This window comes from Heloderma suspectum, chromosome 1 (assembly GCF_057233095.1).
Source record: "Heloderma suspectum isolate Gila_16-S chromosome 1, 16-S_ref, whole genome shotgun sequence".
NCBI lineage: Eukaryota > Metazoa > Chordata > Lepidosauria > Squamata > Helodermatidae > Heloderma > Heloderma suspectum.
The window spans coordinates 388,000,270-388,025,729 of NC_139458.1; the positions used below are offsets into that span (position 1 = coordinate 388,000,270).

General features: G+C 40.7%; 1 protein-coding gene across 26 annotated transcripts in view; it reads left to right on the plus strand.

Annotated features, from left to right (window-relative positions):
* BABAM2 (BRISC and BRCA1 A complex member 2) overlaps positions 1-25,460 on the plus strand; it is a 205,778-nt gene that overhangs the window by 167,302 nt on the left and 13,016 nt on the right. For 14 of the 26 annotated variants that reach the window (XR_014786900.1, XR_014786899.1, XR_014786896.1 and 11 more), the window contains one exon: positions 4,979-5,132. Coding sequence is in view for 17 of the 26 variants with exons in the window: in XM_084828564.1 (XP_084684690.1) it covers positions 4,979-5,132 (154 nt within the window). In the remaining 9 variants the exon portion in view is untranslated. Of the gene's footprint in view, positions 1-4,978; positions 5,133-6,782; positions 6,911-9,042; positions 9,217-11,436; positions 11,522-12,480; positions 12,852-25,460 lie in introns of those variants that run through there. The other 12 variants (XR_014786894.1, XM_084828554.1, XM_084828568.1 and 9 more) reach the window with 4 other exon arrangements.

Here is a 25,460-nt window from a genome sequence, read left to right on the forward strand (position 1 = left end):
GATCACCAATGAGATTGAATGGGAGGGGCAAAGAAGAGAGAGATAAATGAAAAATTTCTATGTAGAATTCTTTTGTGTATAATTCAGTTTGTTGCCAAATCATTTTACTTCTACATTGTAAAAATCCTCCTTTTCATCCACTTGGCTAAAACTCAGATTCATGCTCTGATCAGTTCCTACCTTGTCTACTTCAACCTGCTCTATTGCCTTCCATTGGCACACCTCATTCCTCTCATCTCTATCCATAATTAATTCCGTTGTCAAAATCATTCACTCCATTCAGATCAAATGATGCCTTTCCTCATATCTCTATAATGGCTTTCTAGTCCCTTCTATATCTATCACAAACATCTTGCTCTTACCTCTAAAGCTCTCCGCAGTCTTGCCCACATCCTGTCTGTCTGCCCTTATGTCCTGCCATATCCCTCCCCATGACTTTCCCTCAGCGCTTTCCACCTCTACTGTCAAAGTGTCCTCCTCTCAAGTGCCTCCACCCTTTCTATCTCGTACTCTAAGCTCCCGCCTACGACACCTGCATAGTGCCGCCACCTGCTCGTTGTTCAAATCTCTCCTCAAAGTTATCCTGTTAAGACTTTGGCTGAGACACCTACAATTCACCCCGAACTGAAACAAAACCTATGTAAGTTGGACTGCACCTGTTCCGCTTGCTTTTCCTTTGCCTCTCTACCTCTTGTTGGGTGTCCACTGTTGACATTTAGATTGTAAGCTTTTGGAGACAGGGACCTAACTTTTTTTGCTTACGTTACCTGGTAAAGCACTGTATACAGTGATGGTGCTATGGGAATCCATCTGGTGTAGTGGTTCTAGTATCTAAATCAGACTGGTGAGTTCCAAGTTCAAATCCCTGAAGTGCCAGGTAACCATGAGCTAGTCACTACTTCTCAGCCTATAGGATCGTTGTGAGGACAAAAGTAGATGGGGAACCATGTGCTCCACCTTGAACTCTTTGGAGGAAAGGTGGGATATGATGTTAATAAAATAAACAAATTGCATATCTGTTTATGGAAATAACAACAATAATAATAATAATAGAAGTAGCAGCAGCAGTACATTTCAAGACCACAGAAGTATGTTTTCATAAACCTGGGAGAGGAAACATCTGAAAGAAACTGGATATTAGCTGAGACTGAGAGGACCTCTGTGTTAGCAGAAGAGGTGCTGGAAATGCACAGGTGCTGTGGGCAAGGAAGCTAAGAAGGCATGGGCAGGGAGGGCAACTTAGTTGTGCACATCGATTTGATAACTGGACATAATTGAATCTTTACAATGTCCCTGTGGGGGGTTTTTTAGTTAAGTAGAACAATCCTTTATCTTTTCTTTTTCTTTGAAACAGTCCTTCTGTTGGGGAAAAATTACTGCAATTGCTGAAAGGCTAATCACCTCAAGTGAAAGCTTCTCTGAATTGACAGTCTTGTCTCTATTGTGCTTTTAAACATGACTTCAATGCAATATACTTTGCTCTTAAAACAAAGCTTTTGACTTAATAGGAGAAAAAATGCTATTACTGCCTATTTCAGTAAGTCAGAAATTTTAAACATCAAGATAATGGAGACTTGGAATTTTTCAGTAAAAAAAACCTCTAAACCAAATGAAACGAATACAGCAGATATTGTTGTTAACGTTCTTCACTGAAGTTTTATTATCCTTTCTCATCGCTTTATACCAGTTGCACACAGCTATTTGGCTTTCCTTTTAAGAAACCGATACTTGAGAAAAAGTAATTTAAAAAATAACAACACACATAAAGGAAATTAACTGTAACTACAAAGCACAAACAACAAAGTAAGCTCTAACCTCAAAATTGTAGCCCAGGTTTAGTGGTTTACATTGACCCCATAGAGCAGAACAGACTTTTTTATTCTTAGATGTTAAGAATAATGGTTCTGAGGCAAATTGTTTGTGTACTGATAAATGACTTCATAGGATAGCAGTGAGCCACTTGATTTAAAAGGCTGACAAAGAATTTTTATCCTCTCCTCTACTTTCCAAATGTTCTTTTTGCCCCCAAACAGAATTGATTGCATTAATGCTAGCTGTTGTACTATCTGTTAAGTATATTGGGTCCTATTCAATGCCACATGAGCACAGGGATGCTCACACAACAGGGATACCCAGCCACTGCAACACCTTGAAACGCCCAAAAAGCCTTTCCTAAGGGTATAACCATCACTATAAGCTGGCATGTAGAATGATTCTCCATCCCCCTATATAACAATGAAAGACAGAGGGAGTAATCCTATGGCCATTAGACACTGTTTAGGATTTTTCAGTTCCTGGGACCAAGGTTGGAGCGCTGGCTCTGAGCTCGGTTCCCAGAAACCGCACTCCCTCTCCCCTCATAGCCGTCATGGGTCTTTCTGTGCCAGCTACTTCTCCACACTCAGAAATGGAGCGCAGAGAGGGCGAAAGGGGGGCAGTTCTGGGAGTGGGGAGGGGAGGAGACTGCAGAAGCCACTTTATGAGGCTTCCTATGCACCACGCGGTGCATTCCACCGCTCTGAAGTCCCCAGGTAGATGCATGAAATCATGCATCTAGCTGAAAATGCATGACAGCCAGAGCACGGAGGTGAGGATTGCCTCCATTCTCTGGCCACCCTGCATTGGATAGACATCAGCCTCTGAGTTCAGAGGCTGACATGTATCTCCATAGGAAAGCGCGCTAAGAGTCTACTACACATTACATGCACGCATACATGACTGAGCCTCAGTAATGTATGTTTGCTTTGAATGAAAAGCAACTTTGAGAGATGAGTATTTAAAATGGAGAGCAGAGGGGGCTAAACTCAGCTGCCATTTCTCTGTTCCAGATCATTCCTCCCCCCCCCCCCAGCAGCTTTCCACACAGAGTTCTAAAACCACAGAGGGGAAGAGCTGCTTGGGATGCAATTTGAAGTGGATCAATTAACTAAACATTGCAGCCCTAATTGGTCCTTTGAATTTCTTTCTAGATGCAAGATTCCTATGAAGCATAGTAAAATGAAGCCATAAATGTACATCGCTAGTTGTCCTAGTTAATACACACTAATTTTCTAGCAAAAAAGCATTCTGTATGCACCAACTCTTACAAATGCAAATAGTTGAAATTTGTTCACTGTAACAAGAAGCTATTCTTTCTTCAGCATTTTTTGTAGTTGCATATTTGGAGCATTTGTTTTCAGTGAAGATTCGGCCAAGTGGGATTGCTATATGTTAAGATCTTCCAAAACATTTGTTGGATTTCTTGAGTTCCCAGCTGTTACTAAAGATGATGCAAAAAATGTGCATCACAATAAGTATAATAACTAAACTTTTCTAAAGTTCAAGTGATCTATGAAAGAGGACTTGTTGGACTCATCATTCTTTAGTCTGTTGATTTATTTTGTTATCTGCATGTGCAGTCAGAAGAATGCCTAATTTGAATAAAAATATGTTCAGGTCAGCGATTGTATAGATGTATATCCCAAGAAAGATGTTTTTGGTATATGCCTTTGCCAATTTACTTCTTAGCATCAAAATTCTTGGGTACTCATAAAGATTATGACTTTGATTCAGTGTGTAAACCCTTTCCCTCCCTTCCTCTTTCACCCCCCCCCCAAAGTGGGTGTAAAGAACTACCATTCTAAGTCTTATAAAACCATTTTAATTCTTTGATTGAAAGGAAGCTATAATTGATCATAATGTTAAATTTTTGAAACTATGGATATTACATAGACAAGCATAGAAATTAATCTATAAAGGCTCTGGGTAAGTATGGAATTAGACAGATATGTTTATTGAACCAACTTTAGTTGTGTAAAAGAGTTGGTTTCAGGCCACGCCAGACACCCGTTAGGAAAATCAAAGTAAAATAGATTGTGTGTTTTCATTGTTCCTTAAAAGGCCTGAGATAGCACTGTCTGTTTACTAACCATATAACTTAGTTTCTTCCATGAGTTCAAGCAATGCTACATGCAGACAACGTCATGTACTGGCATACTGAGCTAATGCTGTGCATTAGCAAAGCAACATGGCTTAGATCTCCTATGCCCAAAACACTTGCCATACTTGACAGAAATGGTGAAGGCAAAACTGTAGCATAGAACAGAATTTAAGATGTGTGAAAAATGGGTCAGAACTAAGGCTGGTGTTGGAATAGACACACAACATGGGCTGGATTAATTAGCCTCACAGAGGATGCCACTGTAGGTGCATCTGTGACGCCATTTAATCCCCAGTGACACACAACTATAGGATGGTTTGCTCATCTGCCTCAAAGTCTACCTTTTTTAGCAAAATCCTATAAAACACTGACTTTGAATATATACATCATCGGTAAAATATGTTGCTCTGTGTATATGTATTGTTTTGTAATGTTATCCAGTATAAAAATATTTTCAACTTCCCCTATGTGTCTCATGTTTGTGTAACCAACCTAACAAAAACATGAGCAATAATTTTTAAAGAATCCTTTAAGTGCAACTATATATTAAATGTGAACTAGAAACAAAATGAGCATTCCCTAAGCATCTATCTAATTTGAATGTGTTTCTTAATCTGTGGCTGAGTTCATACAACACACTAACCCACACTCATTGGTTGAGTGTGGGTTGTTTTGATCCGTAGGTTATTTGTGGAACTGTGGGTTAGTGTGTCGTCCCAACCCAGGACATTTTCTGCAGAGTGGCTTGTTAAAAATGCAGTGTGGCTTGTTAACCACCGTGAACAACCCAACAACAAACCATGGGTTCTCAAGGTGGTTTGTTCAAGAAAAGTAAGCCACACTGCATTGTTAACAAGAAGAAAATGTCCTGGGTTCAGACAACACGCTAACCCACTGTTCAACAAACAACCCATGGTTCAAAACACTCAACCACTGACTGTGGGTTAGCATGTTGTGTGATCAGCCCCTATGAGTTTTCTTGCAGACTTCTTATACAAGAAAGATGAAAGCAAGAAAAAACAAAAATCTCTGATGTATCATCTTTTTCTTTCTCTGTAGTTGACCTGCCGCTGTACTTTCCTCGGGACCAACCAACTTTAACATTTCAATCTGTCTATCACTTCACTAACAGTGGAGAGCTCTATTCCCAGGCCCAGAAAAACTACCCCTACAGTCCACGATGGGATGGCAATGAGATGGCCAAAAGAGCAAAGTAAGTCATATTTCTTTCTGTGAGATAGATGTGTAGTATACTTCATATTAAGTTGCCTGCTGTTTTGAATTTGCTAAGTGCCTGTCAAATTTGATTGGGAGAGACGTGGAGATAATTAATCTCAAAACTCCTTTCTTACACACATGCGCGCACGCGCGCGCACACACACACACACAGAGCGCGTTCCTTTTTCTTCCTACCCCTTCACATCCAGACTTCTTCCCCTTCCTTCATCCCAGATCACAACACTTTTCCTGACTCCATCCATACTCCTGGCCCCAACAAACTTTGTTGTTGCTGCATTCTGTACCTGTTGAAGTTTCTGACAGCTGAAGTTTCTGAAGTTTCTAACCCTAAAGGCAGCTCCACATAGATCACATTACAGTAATCAAGTCTGGATGTAACCAAAGTATGTGTAACTGAGGCAAGGTACACTTTCTCTAAATAGGGCTATAGCTGACAAACCAGCCTAAGATAATAAGGGGGAGCACAAACACATCCAAAACTGGTTGCAAGCCTCCATCCAGAACAGCAGATTTTCCAACTCGCAGTAGTTCTGTCTTGTCTGGATTAAGTGTCAGCTAGTGTGCCCTCATCCATCCCAGAATTGCTTCTAGTCACCTATTGCTTCCCTGGCATTAGATGATAGAAAAGAGAGAGCTGCATGTCATCTGCTTACTGATGATACTTCAGCCCAAACCTCCAGTTGGAAGGTTTGCTGGGGGTAGTTTAAAGATGATACCTGGATTGGGGTGTTTCTGTTAGGTAAAAGCATTCTCCATCTTACTCCAGTTGACAGGAATGGTCCTGATAGCTTGATTAGATGGGGCACTAGAAAAAGCACTTAGGTTTTCAGGGAGTGTCCATGTACTATCCAGCTGGTAGCTTAATATTACACATATTGGTGCATCTAAGAGGGCTGGTTCCTGCTGACTCATCCACAGGAATTTCCACCCATTGTTCTCAGAGGTCCAGGTGTGAGGGGAGGAAGGGGGTCACCCTGGCTCCCAGCAGTGTATACAGGGACAAACAATTACCAAAGTAGGCTGCCACCACCCCTTACATCTACCTCAGCCTGAGCCCAGGGGACTCAGACTTTGCAGGACACCCCTAGGGCTTAGGAATATAGGCCCAAGCCAGCACCCTCTATTTCAAGCCCTAAGCCTAAAACTTTAAACAGTAGCAGAAGGCACTGGATTTAGTACTAAGGCTTACTCGGAAGGAAGCACACACAACTCTTGAGATAGGTGTTAGGTGTATTTACAGTGGGGGAAAGGGAAAGAGGAATAAAAGGCATATAACTACCAGAGTAACTTTTAGAAACAACACTTCATACAAAAATACAAAGGACACCTAAATCTGCCCTATACATTACCTAAGTATGGGTCTTCTAGTAGGACAGGGCCCAGTCTGGGCTCCAGAGAATCACAAGTCCGAAAGCCAGTTGAAGCATAAAGATGAAGACAAATGGGTAGCTCCAAGCCCCCTCTTCTTATGCTCAGAACCCTAACATATCAAGGAAAACCTTTGTTAGCCAATCACAGGCTGGCTGGCACAGCCTTCCCAAAACCCATAGGGGAGGGTAAGAGTTCCCACAGGAATGCAGCTGTGATCATTCAACCCAATTAACTGAACCTTGCTCTGACCTAGGAGTCCAGAGACATCTCAAGATAACACATACACAGGTGGTTACATCATGACATGTCATTTCAGCCTAACCAAATGGAGTCTTAACCCATAGTTAGAGAACCAAAAGAAGATGGAGTTCTTGACACCAGGTATTAACCCTTTCCTGCCCTTTGTTGTTAGTTTAGACACAGGCATTTTCTAAGATCACACAGTGCTCAAAGCGAGCGAGGGGGGGGGGGGGCTTGCTTGGAAACACATGGTTGTCATAGCAGCCAGAAAATCCTGAGCTGCTCCAGACAAAGTGGCCTCAGCATGGCATCTATGTTGAGCTCCCCACCCCAGTCTAAAAGCCTTGGGGTCTTCAATACCACCTCTGAGACTACCTCCACCCGTTCACATAGGCATGTAATTGTTACTTTCAACATCTTTTGTACCCAGACTTGTAGTGGGCTGTACAAATAACCTTATAAATTTTATAATAACATCATTGAGTGCATTGTCATTGCCTAACGTTATTGCTAAATAACTCCTTGCTTCATTTCAAATCAGGAGCCCTAGTACTTTTAAGGGTTTTTTTTAAAGTCTTAGCAAACCCAGAAAACATGGAAACAAAAGTGAGACAGCAAATCAAGGGCATAAATGTCAGCAGGATAGAAGAATGTATAAAGGTTCTTTACATAGAATTGTCAAATTGCAAACATGTTGAAACAGCAATGGGTTAGAGATTACTAAGTTACATAAATGAAGCAGCGCAGCATATCGCTTCAGGAGCAAAAAGGAAATAATGGGTGTAAATACTCAAGTTTCTTCATAAGTGAAGGTAAGTAGCTGAAGATGTGAAAATCAGTTAAATGGGAAGGGTTTAGGCTAAATAAAGTAGACATTGAAGTACTGAAGTATCTGCAAGTTTGGTTATTCTCTGAATTATAGCTGAAAGCATTATTCACTTAGAAAGCAATCCTATGGTCCCTGGGACCACAGGATATATTGAACTCGCCCTCCCAAGGCCATAAACACTCCTACAACCTTGGGAGGAGGCATCCAACATCAGAGCCCACCCCCTGCCCCTCTCCTGCCCCATCACAGCTGTTGCAGAAAGAACCACAATGACTGCTTTCCAACACCCTTGTAGAGTTAAAAAAAGAGGGTGTTCTGGTGGGCAGGGAATGGAGAGAGAAGAGAGGCCATGTTCCTCAGAATCCTATGGCCTCTCTTGTCACCTGTTCCCTCCCACTGCTGGTAAGTGAGCTAGATGGGCTCAAAGGCCCATCTAGCTGAGTGTGTTTTGTTTGATTTTTTGAGAAGGATCAGGAGGCAAAATCGCCTCCATCCTACTCCCAACCTGCCAGCAACAGGGCATAGGATTTTGTGAAGCCTCCAAGCTCAGAGGCTTCTGTCTAAGAGGCAGAAATCCAGTAGGATTGCACCCTTAATTAGTTGGGAGCTCTAATTAACTGATATTGGATCACTGAGTAAAGTCAATGCCCTAGAAACATTTTCCTTGTATTTCCCCCAGAAAACATATAGAAAAAAGTATTCTACAATAACACTAGAACTCACTTCAGTCTCTGATCAGTGATGTGATCAGTTGGTTTACGAAACCTGCCAGTTAATCCAAAACTAAATAAGCTGACTGGCAAAACAGCCACTAGATAATTAGAGGGCTTCTCGCTTCATGTTTTCTTTTATTCTGAAGCATGTATGTGACCTAGTCATTATCACAAGAGGTTATGGGTCATAATTCAGTGTAAGCACGCAGGCATCTGAAAGCCACCTGACATAGTGGATGAGAAGATTCTTTGCTGGTATAAATAAAGGCTGTCTATTTAAGATGGCAGCCTTGAACCTGTGAACCAGCTTCATCTATGTAAACAAACTTTTAGCAATATGCAAACTGAGCTGTGAACCTGCATCAGCTTCACCATTGAAGGTGACCAATTTCTGAACTAGCCTGGCCTATTATTCTGTTTTGCTTATTGTTGGATGGTCAGTGGAATATGCTTTTAAAGAAAAAAAAATCCTGCCATATTAGAGTACAACAGTGTTTTTGTGTGTGGGGGGGTCATTATCAACAATGGTAAATAGTTAACTACACATTTAGTGTAGTTGAGAACCCAAATTTGTACAATTCAGAAATGTCAACTAGTACCTTTCAACATGGTAGATGATATACTACAGTAGATGTTTTTAAAGAAATTGATTCTTCATGGGAGATGATGCCAGATCAGACATGCTTGCATTTTATTGACTTGGGTGTGTTCTTATTATTTTGCCCTTCCAGATTACTTGTATGGATGTAACTCAAAAGATCAAGAGAAAAAGTTATAAATCATTATTGTTTCTGTGCATCTTTTCCCACAATAATATTGGACAGCATAGACGAGAGAAGTAGGGTAACAATTCAGCAGAGGTCATTGCAAGTTCTCACTATAAGAAGCTTTTAAAAGTAGTCCAGGTAAATCTCTAATGCATGTCAGTTAACCCTGCTTCTCTGCAGGAATTAATGGTCTCCTTACTCTTCCTCCTACCAAGTTCTATGAATGGTTTAGGTAAGTTGCTTACATACATCCCGTTATGCAGGGTGACAGCGTTTTTGACAGACCTCAACAGCATGTGGACAAATGCTATTTGCCTTGTCCACAGGTTTGTCCACACTAGAAAAATGAGTCATGTGTTAAGTAAAAGTGAATTAAAAAGCGCTACAATTCATGTGATCAAATTTACAACACAGAATCAAGTAGCTTTCATGGAACCAGGAAAATATGAGGAGAACTTGCATTTTGCTGTTAAGAGTAATTTAAAATACACCGCCTTCACGATTTGTTCAGAAGTCTGGGTGAGACTTCATATTAAAGTCAGAGAGTGATCATGTTTCACTCGTTCCCTCTCACTCTTCCTGTCACTGGATGTGCACTCTGCCCTCCTCAGTACATGTGTTGCCTTCCCATTGTTTTGAAGGCCCAGCCCTATGGCCACTGTACTTAAAAAGCAGCTCATACGCCCAAGCAGTAGGATCCTACTGTGTGCTTTATGACAGCAACCCAGTCTTGCCACTGCTTTGCCAGAGCTTTTCAACATATCTATGCTGCACAAGGGATGTTCCCTGGAGCAGAAGCACTGAGAGCTTCATGTGTGAAATCCTAATGGCTGGCCCTACAGCTCTACCGAGGGAGCTGAGAAGGGGAAAAGGGGGCCATTCCACCAGCCGTGCTAAAGATCACCCCCACGAATGCTCCTGCTCCCTCCATTCTGGCAGGCTGAGTTGAGGGAGATGAGAGGGGGAAGCAGAGCTATTCCACTAGCCCGGCTGAAAGAATTATTTTCCACCCCTCTGCCCCGCCCCCCATTCCTTTTTCCTTTTGTGTTGTGTCCTTTTAGATTGTAAGCCTGTGGCAGGGACTGCCTTGTTTCACTAAGCTGCTTCACATAGTGCCTTGCCAGCATTAGCTGTTCAGAAGAAACAGTTCTTATAGAATGAGATAAGTTTATGGATAACATTATAGTAGCCATGATAGCTAGATAGAGCCTCTGGGGTCAGAGGCACTATTCCTTTGAATACCAGTTGCTGGTGGTGGTGGCCAAACATCAGAAGAGGGCTGCTGACTTCATGTCCAGATTGGACTCGTCTAGTGCTGAACTGGATGGATACTTGGTCTGATTCAACAGGGCTATTTTTATGTTCATATGCCAGGATTTAAGATAGGCAGGCTGCAATCCTGTGCACACTTACTTTGAAATCAATGGAAATTACTTTTGAGCAGACATGCATAGCATTGTGCTATTAGGGAAATAACAAGCTATGGATGTTTATTAGTCCTGGTATGCAGGCGTTAAGCTTATGTTATGTTTTGTCTCCAGCTGGATGTTTGGCCATATTTAACTCTCTTTATGTATTAAAGTAATTTGAAGAATATTTACATTTATGAAATTAAGAATATATCGCTGGCCTATTGTTTCATAAAAATTAGTAATCTCCCACAACATTTCTTGTTGCAAAGTGTGCATTACTAGCTTTGATTTTACTAATGATAATAGTTTGTTTCTTCCTTGTTATTTTATATGTTGATACTTAATCAGGTTTGTTACCTAACTTGCAATGTTGTTTAATGAAAATTTAATTTTTGTTTTACTTCATGGATGTTCAAAATATCCACTTTCCTTCTGCATGCTTATAGTAGTTTATAAATTCTCTCTGCTTATGCTCCTTCAACCGAGCAATTTCTTTTCCATTTTTCTTTTGCTTCTTATATGCACAATAACTCAATATATTTCCCCTTATAAAGGCTTTATCTCTATACCGTACTTATTGGTAGTGAAGAGCTTGTAGTTATACTATCTTGAAAAATCTGTGTTTCCTCCTTTATTGAGCTATGTAGACCCTTGGTTTGAAGAGATATTATATCCAGTCCCAAAATAAATATATTAATCTTTTTTTTCTGTGCACTGCCAGTCTGCCGTAACAGGCACATGATCTGAAATTGTGCCTTTATTTTACTGCTTACAATTTGAATTACTATCCCCTCTGAGGCCAAAACATAATCTATTCAAGACTACAAATGATGTGGCACAGAGTAAAATGTAAACAACAATAACAACAAACAAAGTAGTGTGTGGTTTTGTTGCCATGTGTTTCAGCTGTAGTTCACATGCCTATTCTCCGTGTTATGATGATCAGGGAGAACCATGGACAGAAAACAGAAGGCATGGATAAGGTGGCTTGGAATGGGTTGCCCAGAGATTCACCCAGGCTTTAATGCCATGTAAGAAAATTGTTCATATTGTATTTTGTTCTTTTAACTGTTTGCAGTCCACCCAGCAAATGTTTGTTGTCAGGTGTATTAAAAATATGAATAAGTCATGAATCAGAAAATCAGAAAAGTGGAGGTAAGAGGGCATCTGTGGTATGCCCACGTTTAGTCCCATTCTCACAGCACAAAGGCTGCTTTTGCAACAACAATAACAAAGTGGGGGGAATGCACAGAGACAGCTGCAGTCCATCACACTGAAACACACAGTTCATGGTAATCTGTGGTGGGCATAAAATATGGCTAATTATGGGAAACTGGTGCTCTTTTTCGTGGTACAGATATAAAGCAGACCTTGGATTTTTGTTTCCATGGGAAAATCTTGTGTTTTTCTCTTCTTAAGTAGGCATTCAAGTCTATGTAAACAGAACATACAGTCTCTCAGCCGGCAATTTTATGTAGGAATATTGTAAATAAAGCATACTTGTTTGTTTGTTCATGTAATAATTAAGCTATTGGACACATGCCGGTTTAGTGTCTGTTCTCATTTATCCTCTGTGCAATTCCATAAGTAAGTTCCCATGAAGATTCAGGAAATGCAAGAGAGGCCTGGTTTTAGCCATTTTTTTCTGAGGCTTATCCATATCAGTCATATTTTGAATTCAGGAAGTGCCAGTTATGCATATTCCACAAGACCAGACAGGGACAGCAAAAGTGTTTCAGCATCTTGAGAATCTTATCCTTGATCTGGGGGTGGGAGTGGGGGTAGGTTTTTAGTCCTTATAGGTGCAAAACTAGTTTTGAAACTGTATAGGGCAATATATGGTGAATCCTTAGCAGGTTGTTTCAATTTTAAAAAACAGAAAAGTGGGACTTCTCTGTTCTTCAACTCTTTGTCTCTCCCCATGATTAGGATGAATAGGATAAAGAATTATGCAGATTAAGCAAGAAGTTACATATGTGTTTGATTTCAGACCTGGCATCAGCATGCTGTATCTTCAGGCAGTTGCCAGAGCACCAGCCCCGTGTCAGGGCCTGCCCTCACACCATCCAGTGCTCACAATTTGGCTTGCAGCTGCCTTTTTATTTTTCCCCCAATTCCCCAGATATTGTCAGTCCATGGCATTTTAGGTGGAAAAAAATGGTTGCCACTGGGCACGGCCATGTTTTTGTGGTGTATGATTTTTTTTCCTACAGTGCCCTGTACTGATGTAATATCCAGGGCATTGTGGGAAAAACAACATGGCAGAAGCTGAGAGGCTGCTCTGCCACTCCTCACAGGGTGAAGAGGAGGGAGAAGGGGAACCTGCCATTCTGCTGCACTACAAAATACAACTGCTACAAGGTAAGACACCCCCTTCTCCTCCTCATGAAATAAGAAGGGACCCACTAGACAGCACTTTGCTGAGGCCCCTTAAACATGAGCCCTACTTAATTTGCATAAATTAATTTGCATTCACATGCAAGAGAAAAGTAGGTGAGCCTCTCTCAGAAAAGTGGCAGCTAGCCACTTTCTGGTAAATATTTAATTGCAAAAAATAATTAACAAATTAAAGAAATAATCTGTTGAATGCCTTTTAATCAGTTAATCAGACTGATTAATTAAATAAAGATTGCTGATCTAATTAAAAGTTATAGGGCTGAGATTTCTTCCAGGGAACAGGAGAGTACAGTGGGTTCTTTGAAAGAACCCTAACAGTGCAATCCTATACATATCTCCTCAGAAGTAAGCCCTCTTGAATTCAATGGGACTTACTCCCAGGTAAGTGTGTATATGATTGCAGCCTAAAGGTCCAATTTACTGTGCATCTGCACACCGCCTTCTCTGCATAGTTGAAGCCTACCGTAACCTAAATGTACATGTTTTAATTTCAAGATACTGTTCACTTAATAAAACATAGTTACTGGTGGGACAAAATGCTAACAGTTAGAAAGAGAGTGACATTTTGCTCAAGTGCCACCATAATATTTTACTCTTAAGCTATTTAATGACCCGGTTCACACAATCAGAATAGCCCACCTTGGTTTGTTTATTTATTTAAGCCATGGTAGGCTGCGGCATCTGCCAGGCGAGATTTGAATGTTTACCACCCGGCTGCAGCTTGTCGTGTCATACAGACCTGGGCATCAGGGATTGTGGGAGGGTTAAACAACCCTCACATAACCCCAGAACAAGCTGTAGCTGTGCAGTGAATATTCAAAATGGCCACCCACATGCATCACAGCCCACCATGGCTTAAATAAGCCACGATAGACTGTTCGTGTGCACCAGCCCAGTACATTGTTAGTCTAATAGCTCTGTAACACAATTCCCCTTAATTAGATGCTGTTGTAGGGATAAATAGAAATCAAATAGTCCAAGAAATGAATATAGGTAATGGCCTGCAATAGAGCAACAATTTCTGTTGCAGTGGAATCTCTGTATGTTCATGAGAGTGGGTGGCAGTACAATAGTGTGTGGCTAGTTGAATCACATTTTTCATGTACATCTTGAAAAGTGTCGTCTTGGATAGCTGAGTGCAGCTCTTAAGACATGGTATGTTGGTTTCTGACAGGTGCCTGCCAGGGATCTTCAGTGCTGTCATGCATAATATGGATTTCAGCCAAATTAGGAGGGCTGGGAAACTTATTTCTGGTCACTTCTCATTAAATCTTTGACTGAGGCAAAGGGAAAACAATGATTAGAGATGTAATGCCATGGTGGGAGATATGTATATGTGAAATGCTTGACAGAATAAAGCGTTTTCTAAATAACGAATGTACAGTATCTAAGCATTGTATCTAGTGAAACCTAGGAAGGAGAAGTATTTTGTTTATTAAATAAGGGAAATCATTCATTTAGATTAATATCTGTCATCTGTACAAATGTGGAATCTTGTGTCAGATTATATATATATATTTAAGTTTAGTTTTTCCCCTAGTACCCAGAAATGGATGTCCTTTAATTATGCATTGATATAAATATTAGAATTCTTTACAAATATATTTCTGCTCTGCTGAACAGGGCCATTTCCTTCTGGACCTGAAATATGGCTGACACCTTGAGTGTGGGCATACATGCTGTCTATAGTTTTGGCAGGCTCTAGCCTGGAGGAAGAGGGAAAGACATTCAAATAATATGGTGAATAATGCTTCCTGACTAATGTCGGTTCTAACTTAAGCATTAATCTCTTCCAGTAAATGGTTAAGGCAGAATATTTCCATACTAAATATGTGTTTCATATGATCCAGTGGTACCAAAATGAAATATTTCAATAGTGTCAAAGAGCTTTAAGTGACTCCCATCTTCCTAAAGAGTTCAGACCCCAGTGCAGATTAATGTCATATGGAAAAAGGAAGTTAAGAAAGCAGAAATGAATATGTAACTTTAAAAAAAAGAAAAAAAGAAAGCAGAAATAGCATTGTTGTGTTCTAGAGAAACAGCCCACCACCTGATGAAACCAAATTTATATATGCTGAGGCAAATGTAAAAGTAATGTAATACTTATTACTGTGAAAGGCCAAGCAGATGACATTGATAATATAGATGGAAATATTTTATAATGGAGGCTTTAGTGGAGCTAAGAGATTCGTTTTATTATAGGTAAAATACATTTTCCTATTCAAACCTTTAAAGGACAAAAGAATCTATAAATATTTTGCTCTTAACATGTGTTACAATTGAATTATTTAGATAAGTAGCTTTGTTTTGCTATTGATCAAAACTGTGGTTTTCATGTCAAGTAATTGTATTTGTCCAACTTTATGCTGATGGTGGTGTGATATGTGTTCCTGGGAACATAAGGCCAGAAGAGGCGTGAGCATATGAACTGTATATAGGGTGGGAGATGTTAATGTGTACTCTTTCAGTATGATTTTTCAACCAGTTGTGAGTCCATCAGTTTGCTAACCAAAATATCATGGGGAACTTTGCTGAAATCAAGCTAAATTACATCTACAGCATTCCTACAATCCTAGTAACCTGATCAAAAATAGGTAAGATTAGTATGTCACAGTTTATTCTTCCAAAATCCATGCTGACATCTAGAATCATAGACTCATAGAATAGTAGGGTTGGAAGGGGCCTACAAAGCCATGGAGTCCAACCCCCTGGTCAATGCAGGAATCCAAGTCAGAGCATCCGTGACAGATGGCTGTCCAGCCTCATCTTGAACGCCACCAGTGTGGGAGAGCCCACTACCTTCGGAGGTAATTGGTTCTACTAATTGGTGATCTACTAATCACTGTATTGTTATCAAAATTCTTAGAGCAACTGCTTTATAAACTGTTGTAGCATCTGCTCTGGCTTCCAGTCCATTTCCAGTCCCAATTCAAAGTTCTGATATTAACCTTTAAAGCCGTAAATGTCACAGAGCCAGGTTACCTGAAGTATCATCTCCCATATATAGCTGCCCGAACTCAAAAATCATCTTTAGAAGCTTGCCTAGTCCCCCCCTCCCCCGCAAGTAAGGTGAGACAAGTGGCCACTAAGAAGAGGGCCTTCTCAGTGGTGGAGCTCTGTTGTGGAATGCCCTTCCCATAGAGGTTCTCCTGGCACCTATGTTATGGTCTTTTTGGCACCAGATGAAGATCTTTTTACTCTGCAATGCTTTTTAGTTCTTTCTTCAGTTTTTAAAAACAGTGTTAGTGCTTTTTAGATCTTTGCACTGCTGTTGGCTTTGCTTTGGTTTTATTATTTTGCTGTTATTTTAAGGTTTTTATATTATGTTTTATTCTTGTATATTTTGTGGTATTAAGCTCTATTTTGTGAACCACCCAGAGTGCTTTGGCTATTTGGCTGGGACTGAAATGTAATAAATAAATCCTGGTATCAGAGTCAGACTGACAGATCTGTCGTTTCCCAGATCCTCCTTTTTCTAGCCATGGAATCCATCCTAGCATTTCTCTGAGCTTATTAAAACTAGTTTTTCTGAAATCTGAGGTACATGGATTGACTATACTTACCTCTAGCTTTCCATAAGATTATTTTAATCTTGTATACTTATAGTTCTTAGGTTATCTTTATAATTTTACAGTGCAGTCATATGCATGTTTACAAACGTAAACCCTGTTGAGTTTAATGGAAACTAAAGCAGGACTGAAAATAAAAGGTGCAGAAAAGAACAACCAAAATAATCAATGAATTGGAGGGAACAGTCTCCTTAAAAGTCATGGACTAAGGAGTTGATGGCACTAGAATGCATTTGAAGCCTTCCATAAATCGATCAACCATTTCTATCAACCTCACTCAACAGGTGGAACTTTTTCCACTGCTGACATAATTTACAACACTGGGTGAGAAAGGGAGGCAATTAGAGCAACTCCCTACTTTTTTACAATCTCCTTGCTTTCCCGAAAGGCCTAACTACACATAATTTAAATTACTTGAAGTGATATCCAGGTTTTAAAAATTAAAATCAAGTGTGATGGGAGCTGATCTGGATTGGTAGCACAGAGGACAGGGAAGGGAAGTTTAATTCTTCGCCAGCTCAGTCATGAAAATTGCTATCAGCAAATACGAATTGCTAAAAAAAAAAAAAGTCGATTGATGTTTTTTTCTATCACCCCCCCCGCCACCTGTGTGTGTGTGTGTGTGTGTGTGTGTGTGACAGACAGACAGACAGACAGACTGACTTTTATTTTCAGGATCACTATGGGGTACAGAAAGATTAAACCTCCCTCCTGGTGCGCTGTGATCCTGATCTGTATCTAGAGGCCTTACATTTTGGGTTTGTTTTGTTTTTTTAACCCTGATTGCTTCAAAGTGATACAGTAATATGCAGTTAGGCCCTAAGCCACTTGTTTGGAAAATGTAAAAACTTACCATGAGCCCATAATGTTTTGGTTGGTCTGCATTTCCCCAGGCTCTGGATGAGTTCTGTCAGCTGAGCCACCTCTGCTTTATCTTTAGCTATGAAGGTTAAATTAGCTTTATTCAGCCTCAGCTTGCAGAGGTTCATTAGGACGTAGTTTTAGAAGCCCTGACGAAAAGGAGTGATGGGTTGGATCCAAATTTAGAATAGTCCCACTGGAATCAATGAGTCTTGTTAGTCCTGGCCAACTTACGTCCCATTGATTTCAGTAGGTCTAATTTAAGCATGGCGAAGTCTGGATTCAACCCTTCATTAGTGCAGGCACAGTATTATACAAACGTTCTGTTTGGACATTCACAGGAACTTGGCATACAATCAGATAGAAGGGATGAGGTGATCTCCACACTGGAGTCTGGAAACTAAGGATGATACTGTCTAGTTTTGGATATGATTGCCTATTCTAGAAGATACATGTATAGTAAACAACTTAGAAAAATAAAAAATACACTCTAATTTTAAAATAGCGTGTTCAATGGACCAACCCAAAAAGATGCTCTACTTCAAGGGTCTCCAATGCAGCACCTGTGGGCACCATGGTGCCCACAGGACATCCAGTGGCACCCACAAAGCTCTCCCCTCCCTGCCCCCTTCACAAAAATTGTTTGGAAAAAAAACCTTGGGAAATATTAAGGCAGCCTTCTTTCTGATCCCTTCTAGACTCTAGCCTTGCTCTTTCTCTCTTCTACTCCTTTGCGTTACTGTTTCCCCCTCCCTCCCAGCCTCTAGCCTCACTATTCCCCCCTCCACTTTAGCTTACTGTTCCCCCCCCAGCTTCTAGCTTTGCTCTTTCTCTCCCCTGTACCCCACTGCCTTGCTATTTCCTCCTCCCTACTTGCCTCTCTCCCCTGCCCCTCACTTTAACTAGCCAGACCTCTGTGGCATTATGTGGCTACCCACATCCTCCATGGGACCCATTTTGTGGTGGTGCCCACAGCCATTTCTCAAATTCCTAAATGCGCCCATGGGGTCCAAAAAGGTTGGGGACCTCTGCTCTACTGGAACTCAATCCACACAACTGTTTCAAAGCATAATGGGTAGATTAATTTAAACTTTAGGACTCATGTACACAGTCAAACACAGCTGCTGTTATAAATAGTATTTTCTTTTTTTAAAAAGTGATTTTAAACTAGAGTAATTAGAAATAGAAAAATGTTAAAATATTGATCTGTATTTATATAGATGCTAACGTGAGTGAACTTTCATTTTAAATAATGTTTTCATCTATCGTTAAGCACATTTGAAATGTTGTATGTGACGTTGGGATGTTCATGAACTCTGTTTATTGTTGTTGTTGTTCAGTCGTTCAGTCGTGTCCGACTCTTCGTGACCCCATGGACCATAGCACACCAGGCCTTCCTGTCCTGCGCTCTCTCCCGGAGCGTGCTCAAGTTCATATTCATTGCATCCGTGATGCTATCTAGCCATCTCATCCTCTGCCGTCCCCTTCTCCTTTTGCCTTCAGTCTTTCCCAGCATCAGGGTCTTTTCCAGGGAGTTTTCTCTTCGCATTAGGTGAATGTAAAACACAAGACTTTCTATTCTGGATCATAAGGATACTTAGGCATATAATAATAGGTTGCAGTAATCCTGTTATGAAATGTGGCCTATATACCAAACCACATTTGAAACAATAACTATTTGCAATTTTAAGTTCACGTTCTTTATCTGAATAAACATTGTGGAATTAGACAGCACTTCAAACCACTCTTTATACATGAGTTTAGAAAGAGACAGGGAAATAACAAGCATCTAACTATATTGTTTTGTCCCGTTTATGAAGAGATAGAAGAGGCATGTATTTGCGTTAGGGTTGCCAACACACCAGCTGTGACCTGGGGACACATTAACAGGGTTGGCAACAATGACAAAGTTGAGCAACTGCAGGAGCCCATGCACCAGTAGAAGGTATACTGCTGACTGGAGCGCCTCCAAATTGCTGCTGACTTTTACAACATGTTTAGTGGAGTATCTTTTTATGCACATGCACTATGTTGCTCATGCTGCAGGTATGGGAGGGGCAGATAAGGGTCTAGTCCCAGTTTGATCCTCTGGTGGCAGAGTGGTCACTTCCCATTTGGCCTGGCTTCCTAGACACCCTTTGTTGCAGGAGTTTCAGAGGCAAGCCCAGCCAGCCGCAGTACCAAGGTTTAACTCAGCCTGGAGTGACACTGCTATGGAGTTCAGGGGAGGTTAAACTCTGATCCCACCTTTCTTGCTGTGTTCCTAGTAGCAGAGCAAAATCAGATCAGCCAAGCTCTCAGCAGTTCTGGTGCCTGCCTTTTTGCCCTAGCACATGCCAGAACTGGCCAGTGTGCTTGCCCATCCACATGAGCTCACCAGTCTGTCAGGCTCACTGCATGGAGGTTGGGCCCAGAAGAAAACAACAATAGCAAAAGGAGTGCAGCAGTGGCGTATCTACCTGCCCAAGGATCAGGGTCCCTGTAAGAGTGGGAGTGTCTCTGGATCTTGGCCTTTGCACGTGTGAGAGTATCTATGTGTTTCTTGTTATGTACATGAATGAAAGAGGGTGTCTCTGTCTCTTTCGACACATGCAAGGGAGGTTCCTGTAGAACTTTTGCCTGGGGCCCTCAAAAACTCGTGCATTGGCCTTGCATATGAGCTTAAACTTCATCCTTTCTGAGCTACAGCTTAAGCCATTAACTTTCAGAATTAATCATCCTGGATTTTTTTAAGGAGTTACGCTATATGAACCACTTGCTTTCTGTCATCCCTCACACACTGGTGTTGTTGTTGTTGGGAACATGAATGTAAAATATAATGTTAATGTTTCTGAGGGACCTGGAAATGTACAGTTTGAGGGCCACCTCGTATACAAATCTTTCTTCTTCCAGACTGAGATAATCTCCATGTAAGGAAAAACATTCACCCCATCACCTTTGAAGTTTTTACTCATGAAAAAATATACACTTGTGCTGACTTAGACATGAAGGTACATAATGTTTTTAATTTTATTCCACATATACCCTGCCTTTTCCCCAAAGAGCTCAGGGCACCTTTCAAGCAGTCCAATGCAGTGTTGCACCAGAGATGCTGCGAGCTTGCAGCATTTTCCATGGCAAGGGAGGCAGCGACACTGTTCCAATTTCCACACAGCCCTGCAGACCTCTGTCTGCTACTACAGCTAAAGCAACTCATTAGGATCAGTTCCTACACGTTTTTACATTTAACCTTTTTGCCTGGATCACTTTAGTTTTATTACTACTTACATAACTAAATATCTTGAAATCACCTGTGTCTTTTTATAACCATCCCCACCCCAGAGTGTGTCTCTGGGTCAATGCATCTGGCAAAGTGGCAACCCTGTCTTTGAGAGCATCGTATTATCTGTCTTTTGTGCTTTTAAAGGTTAATTACTGGGAGTTGCACAAAAACAGCCAGCCAGACTACATGTGGTCAGGGAAGGGCTGGCCCTCTCCTCGTCAAATGCCCAAGAACAGACTGCTGTGGGTGGCAAGCATTTTCAAAACAAGTTTTCTTTGTTTTAGGACAAGTTGCAGCAAGAACAGGGAACTATAAAGCCTTTAGAATTACCAGTCTGAGCTTCAAAAAGTGTATAGTCAGAGGGATTTACAAGAATTTGGATGCACTTTGTGGCCACACTGTTGACATCCTTTATGTAACATGACATTATTATGAATCGGCAGCACCATAATTACAGTCTGAGATGAATAGGTCAAAGACACCAAGTCTTATGATCTCTGCCCTGGTCTTTCTTGAGTTTAGTTCTAGTTTTCACCTAATAAATGGAGAGCTCTCCTGATTTTCCCTGATCCGAATGGTTTTGATTAGGAGGGATTTTGTCTGAACTGGAAAGCATTTGATAGTGAAAGCCTTGTCCGGGTATGCTTGCATAAATCAAAATTGTCAGGCACCATGGTGATGGGTGACCTCTAATAAGATGAACCAAAATGCTTGATAAAACCAAGCTACTATAGTCTGTTCATATTAATATTCCTGAAAGGCATTTTTAAACCACTTCCACAGTATAACTCAGCCTCTGTCTATAATGCTGAAACTTCTTTGTTCTGTGTTTTAGTTCATTCTGTATTTTATTCTGAGGAGTTTGTTGATGAAAAGAAGAGAGGTCAATAAATAGATCTCCTTTTGTACCTTCAAATGCACTTTGGAAACAGTGCTGATCCTCCTAATGCCATTTGGGTAGAATTGCCCTTCAAAGCATTCCATGGTTCTGTCCAAACACATGGTAGTTCTTCTGTTGCTCATTTAGGATGTGGTAGGGAAGTGTTCTCCACCCCTTTAACATAGGAAAGGCCAGATATTTACACTCTCCAGAAGCTGGCATAGCTAACTTTTCTAGGAGGATTTTTTCTACTGTAAAATTGAAAACTGATAAATTTAGCAGATTATTTTTAAAGAAAAATTAAATTCATACATTTCCCCCAGTCATCTACCCACCATCAGCACCAGGCTATTACAAGACCCATGGTAAGATTCCCCCTGCCCCCATTCCACCTTCCTAGTTCATCCTTCTGAGGGATTTCCAGCCTCCTCTGTCCATCATTCCTTCAGTCCTTTCCCTCCTACACCGATGCTTCCCTTACATCCCAAAGTCGTAGTGCCTCCTGCCTCGGAGATCCCCATATCTTCGCTGCCCTGCCTTTGGGGCTCTTTCCATTCACCTAACTCTCTGCATCTATCTCTGTGCTTATGGGCAACAATACATAACCATCCTGTTGCCAATCTCCATGAGAGTTTTTTTCCTTAGCCAAACTGTGATCTTCCATTTTCTACTCTGAAGTGTCCATAATTTATCATCCCTAGTATTTAGAATATTTGTGTATATTCTGTTACAAGATGGGTTTTAGCTTTTGCTTTTAGAGAGGTTGATACTGAAATACTAATTAGCTGTGGTAAACACACCAGAAATTGACATATCTCTTGAAAACCACCAATAAGGGGAAATATAAAAGAGAGTAGTTGACACTGCCTAGGTAAGAATGACTGTAGAGCAGGTAATGGTCTTGTAGAAGGAAATGGCATGTTACATAACGTTGATGATGACTCCATAATTTGTCTGTTCTAGAGGTCTGTCACTTGCCATTGAAAATTGAGGTTAAGTCAATCTGTACTGGTGATGAGTTGTCTACTCTAGGTGCTGCGTTTACACTTCATAGTGAAGCCCCTTGCAACCATCTTTGCACCATCAAGTGGTGTTTGTATTTCCTTCCTTGTGTCATTTAAAGCACTGGGGCAACTCTAGCTAGAGTATTAACAGATAGAAGCATGTCAATATGAATACTTAAAACATATAAATAAAGCTTTGAGGCTTTTGCTGTCAGATAACATGACATCAGTGTTCCCTTGAGCAAGAGAAAATTGAATTCTTCCTAGGTGGCATCTTGAGTTTGAATGATAAATGACAATAATGATTTACCTTGTATGATGTAGTAATGTGTTTTATTGAGATTGTTTCTTAGAGTTTGAATGCTAGATCAAAATGAGTCATTTTGAACTCTTAAGAGGAGGAGATAATACACCTCTAGAACCCTGAGCAACACAAGGACATTTGTTCAAACATCGTGTATTCCTTCTCCTTTTTTTTTCTCTATCATTGGAACAGGTTGTGTTGGAAAAGCAAACACATGAGTCTGTGATACCACAAGTTTAATCAATATCCCTATCCCTCCTTCACTCCTACATGTTCATGCAACTCGTGCTGCATTAATTTAAAATGTCTCTAAATTGTGAGCATGAAGTTGGCTGTGCTGGCTAGGGAAAGCAGCAACTTGAAACGTACAGTCACTACATAGATTAGGATGCACGGTACCTCCTTTCCCTGCCGTGTGCTCTGCTGTGGTTGTAGTTCAACCTCCCGTAGGGGGATGTTTCATAGGAAGCATTCCTTAAACCTCTCCCAAGCCTCCAGTGCCTCTGATGAAAAGGGTTAGGATGAGAAACACATGGGATTATGCCTTCTGTCTCTCTTGTCTCACCATCACCACCAAGTTGAGGAGAAAACTCAAAATATTGATGTTGAACTAGTTAATAGAAAATCAATAAATTTACATACATGGTATTTATTCTATGTAACTTTTTTTGAGTGCAGAATTTGCATTTTTCTCACTTGGTGCCCAAATTGGAGCATGAACCTCTCTACCTCTTTATAAGCCTGTCCAAGGAAACTGGCCTCTACATTCTGCCCCAACCTACTACTGAATCTCTTCTACACTTAAGAAGTTTTGACCTCGGTCTATCTTTCAATATTAGGCAGAGCAGTCCTACCTACCAGTGTGTATCTGTGTGGCGGGGAGTGGGGAGGGAATCCACTGTGGAGCTCTGCCACATGCAGACCCCTACCAGATTCCTGTGGCTAGCACAGGAGGTAGGGCAGCCTTTTCTTCTTTGTCTGTTCTGGTTTTCTGATAGGATCTGTTCTAATCTGCTGCATATCGCTTTCTATTCACTCTGCTTTAACAAAACATTTCGTCTTGTTGCAAAGAATAATAAGGCTAATCCTCAGCATCCTTGGACATAGTAGGTACAGTTCAATGTATTGCATTTCCCAAAGAATGTATTTCATTTCTCATATATTTCAGTGACTTTCAGCCTTTTAGCTCCAAAAGCCCAGTTTTGCATCGTTGATTTATATGAAGTTATTAATACCCTGTCCTTCAGAGTAACTTTCCCATAGTGGATTTACAATAAAAATAGTAATACAATCATAGAAGAAAAATAATAAAAAATATATAGAGTATAACAGCGAGAGAGGCTAATGGTGTAAAAGCAGTTAAAGAGTAACACATTAGAACAACAAAATGCCTGAAAAAATTCCATTGAAATCCTGAAGAACAGCAGCAAGGGAAACAGACCCCAGCTCTATTTCCCTCCGTCCCCAAATTCCTGACAGAGGCTGTATCCTGATGTCCAGAAGTTAAAATTGATGTAGTTGCACAGGATCCAGAGATTTCCTGGGGAGCTGCTAAAGCATTTCTGTAGGAACCCAATTACTGCTTACCACTTTTGGTAATATTGAATTCGCCTAGAAGCTAAACGCCTATTTGACTTATCTCAGTTCCATGCAAATAATCACCATAAGATTAGTGGGGGAAGGGAGGAGAGGATTCTCATGATAGGTGAAAAGTAAACATGTGAACTAGCCTTGGTGGTTGAGCTTTGAGAATACACTTTTCCCCTCTGCATTTTTGGTTCCTATTCTGTCCTTTTTCAGTTTGCTTGCTGTCTTCATCAGGTATTCTGTGTGCATATGTGTTCAATAGATGGCACATTCTCTCCCAGATCTCATTTTGTGCTCCTAGTTACTACTGTAATGTAGACACTCTAATAAAGAATAGCAGTACTAATAGAACTGAAAAGCATGCATCGTAGTCTTTGAGGAGAGGGAGCTTTGAAACTGCTTCTGGAGTCTTTTATTACTATGAGTCAGTCACCAGTCTAAAAAACAAACATATGTGGCTTATAATTGTTTGGGAATATTTTGCTTGAGGTTCTAAATTGTTGAGAACATTAACTCATTCAACAAGAATGGGCTGGATACGTGTGTATGTTTACTTGTTAGTCTCTATTTAGACTTCTAAGTTACACACTGCTGTCCTGTCTGTTTCCATGAGTGCTTATATGGGAGAGTAGGATGCATGCTATTAAATTACTTTTAAAACTGAGATCAGGTCAAGACTTACCACTTATCACATTATTTTGGAACATGATGATTGACATGAATACCCTAAAAAAACACACACCTCATTTATATCCTCCTTTTTCCTGCAGAAGCTCAAAGCATCATACATGGGGCTGCCAGGCACTCCCTCATCTAGGCACTGACCAGATTAGACCTCCTTAGCTTCAGTAAGCTTGTTGCATCGTGTGCCTTCAGATCTGGGCCTCATGGATTACTTGCCTCATGTGTAGACTCTTATACGTGTTGTGTGTCTAAAAGGTTTTTTAAATCCTTCTATGACAACGATGTAAGCTTCCCTCTTGGCCCCCCTCCTCCAAGCACCTTTTAAGGAATCTGGTTCCATGAGTCCTTGGTAACATCCTAAAGGAGGTCACTAAATCTGTTTCCAATATTTTTGCCATTGCCCAGTATGGTGCTGCTACTAA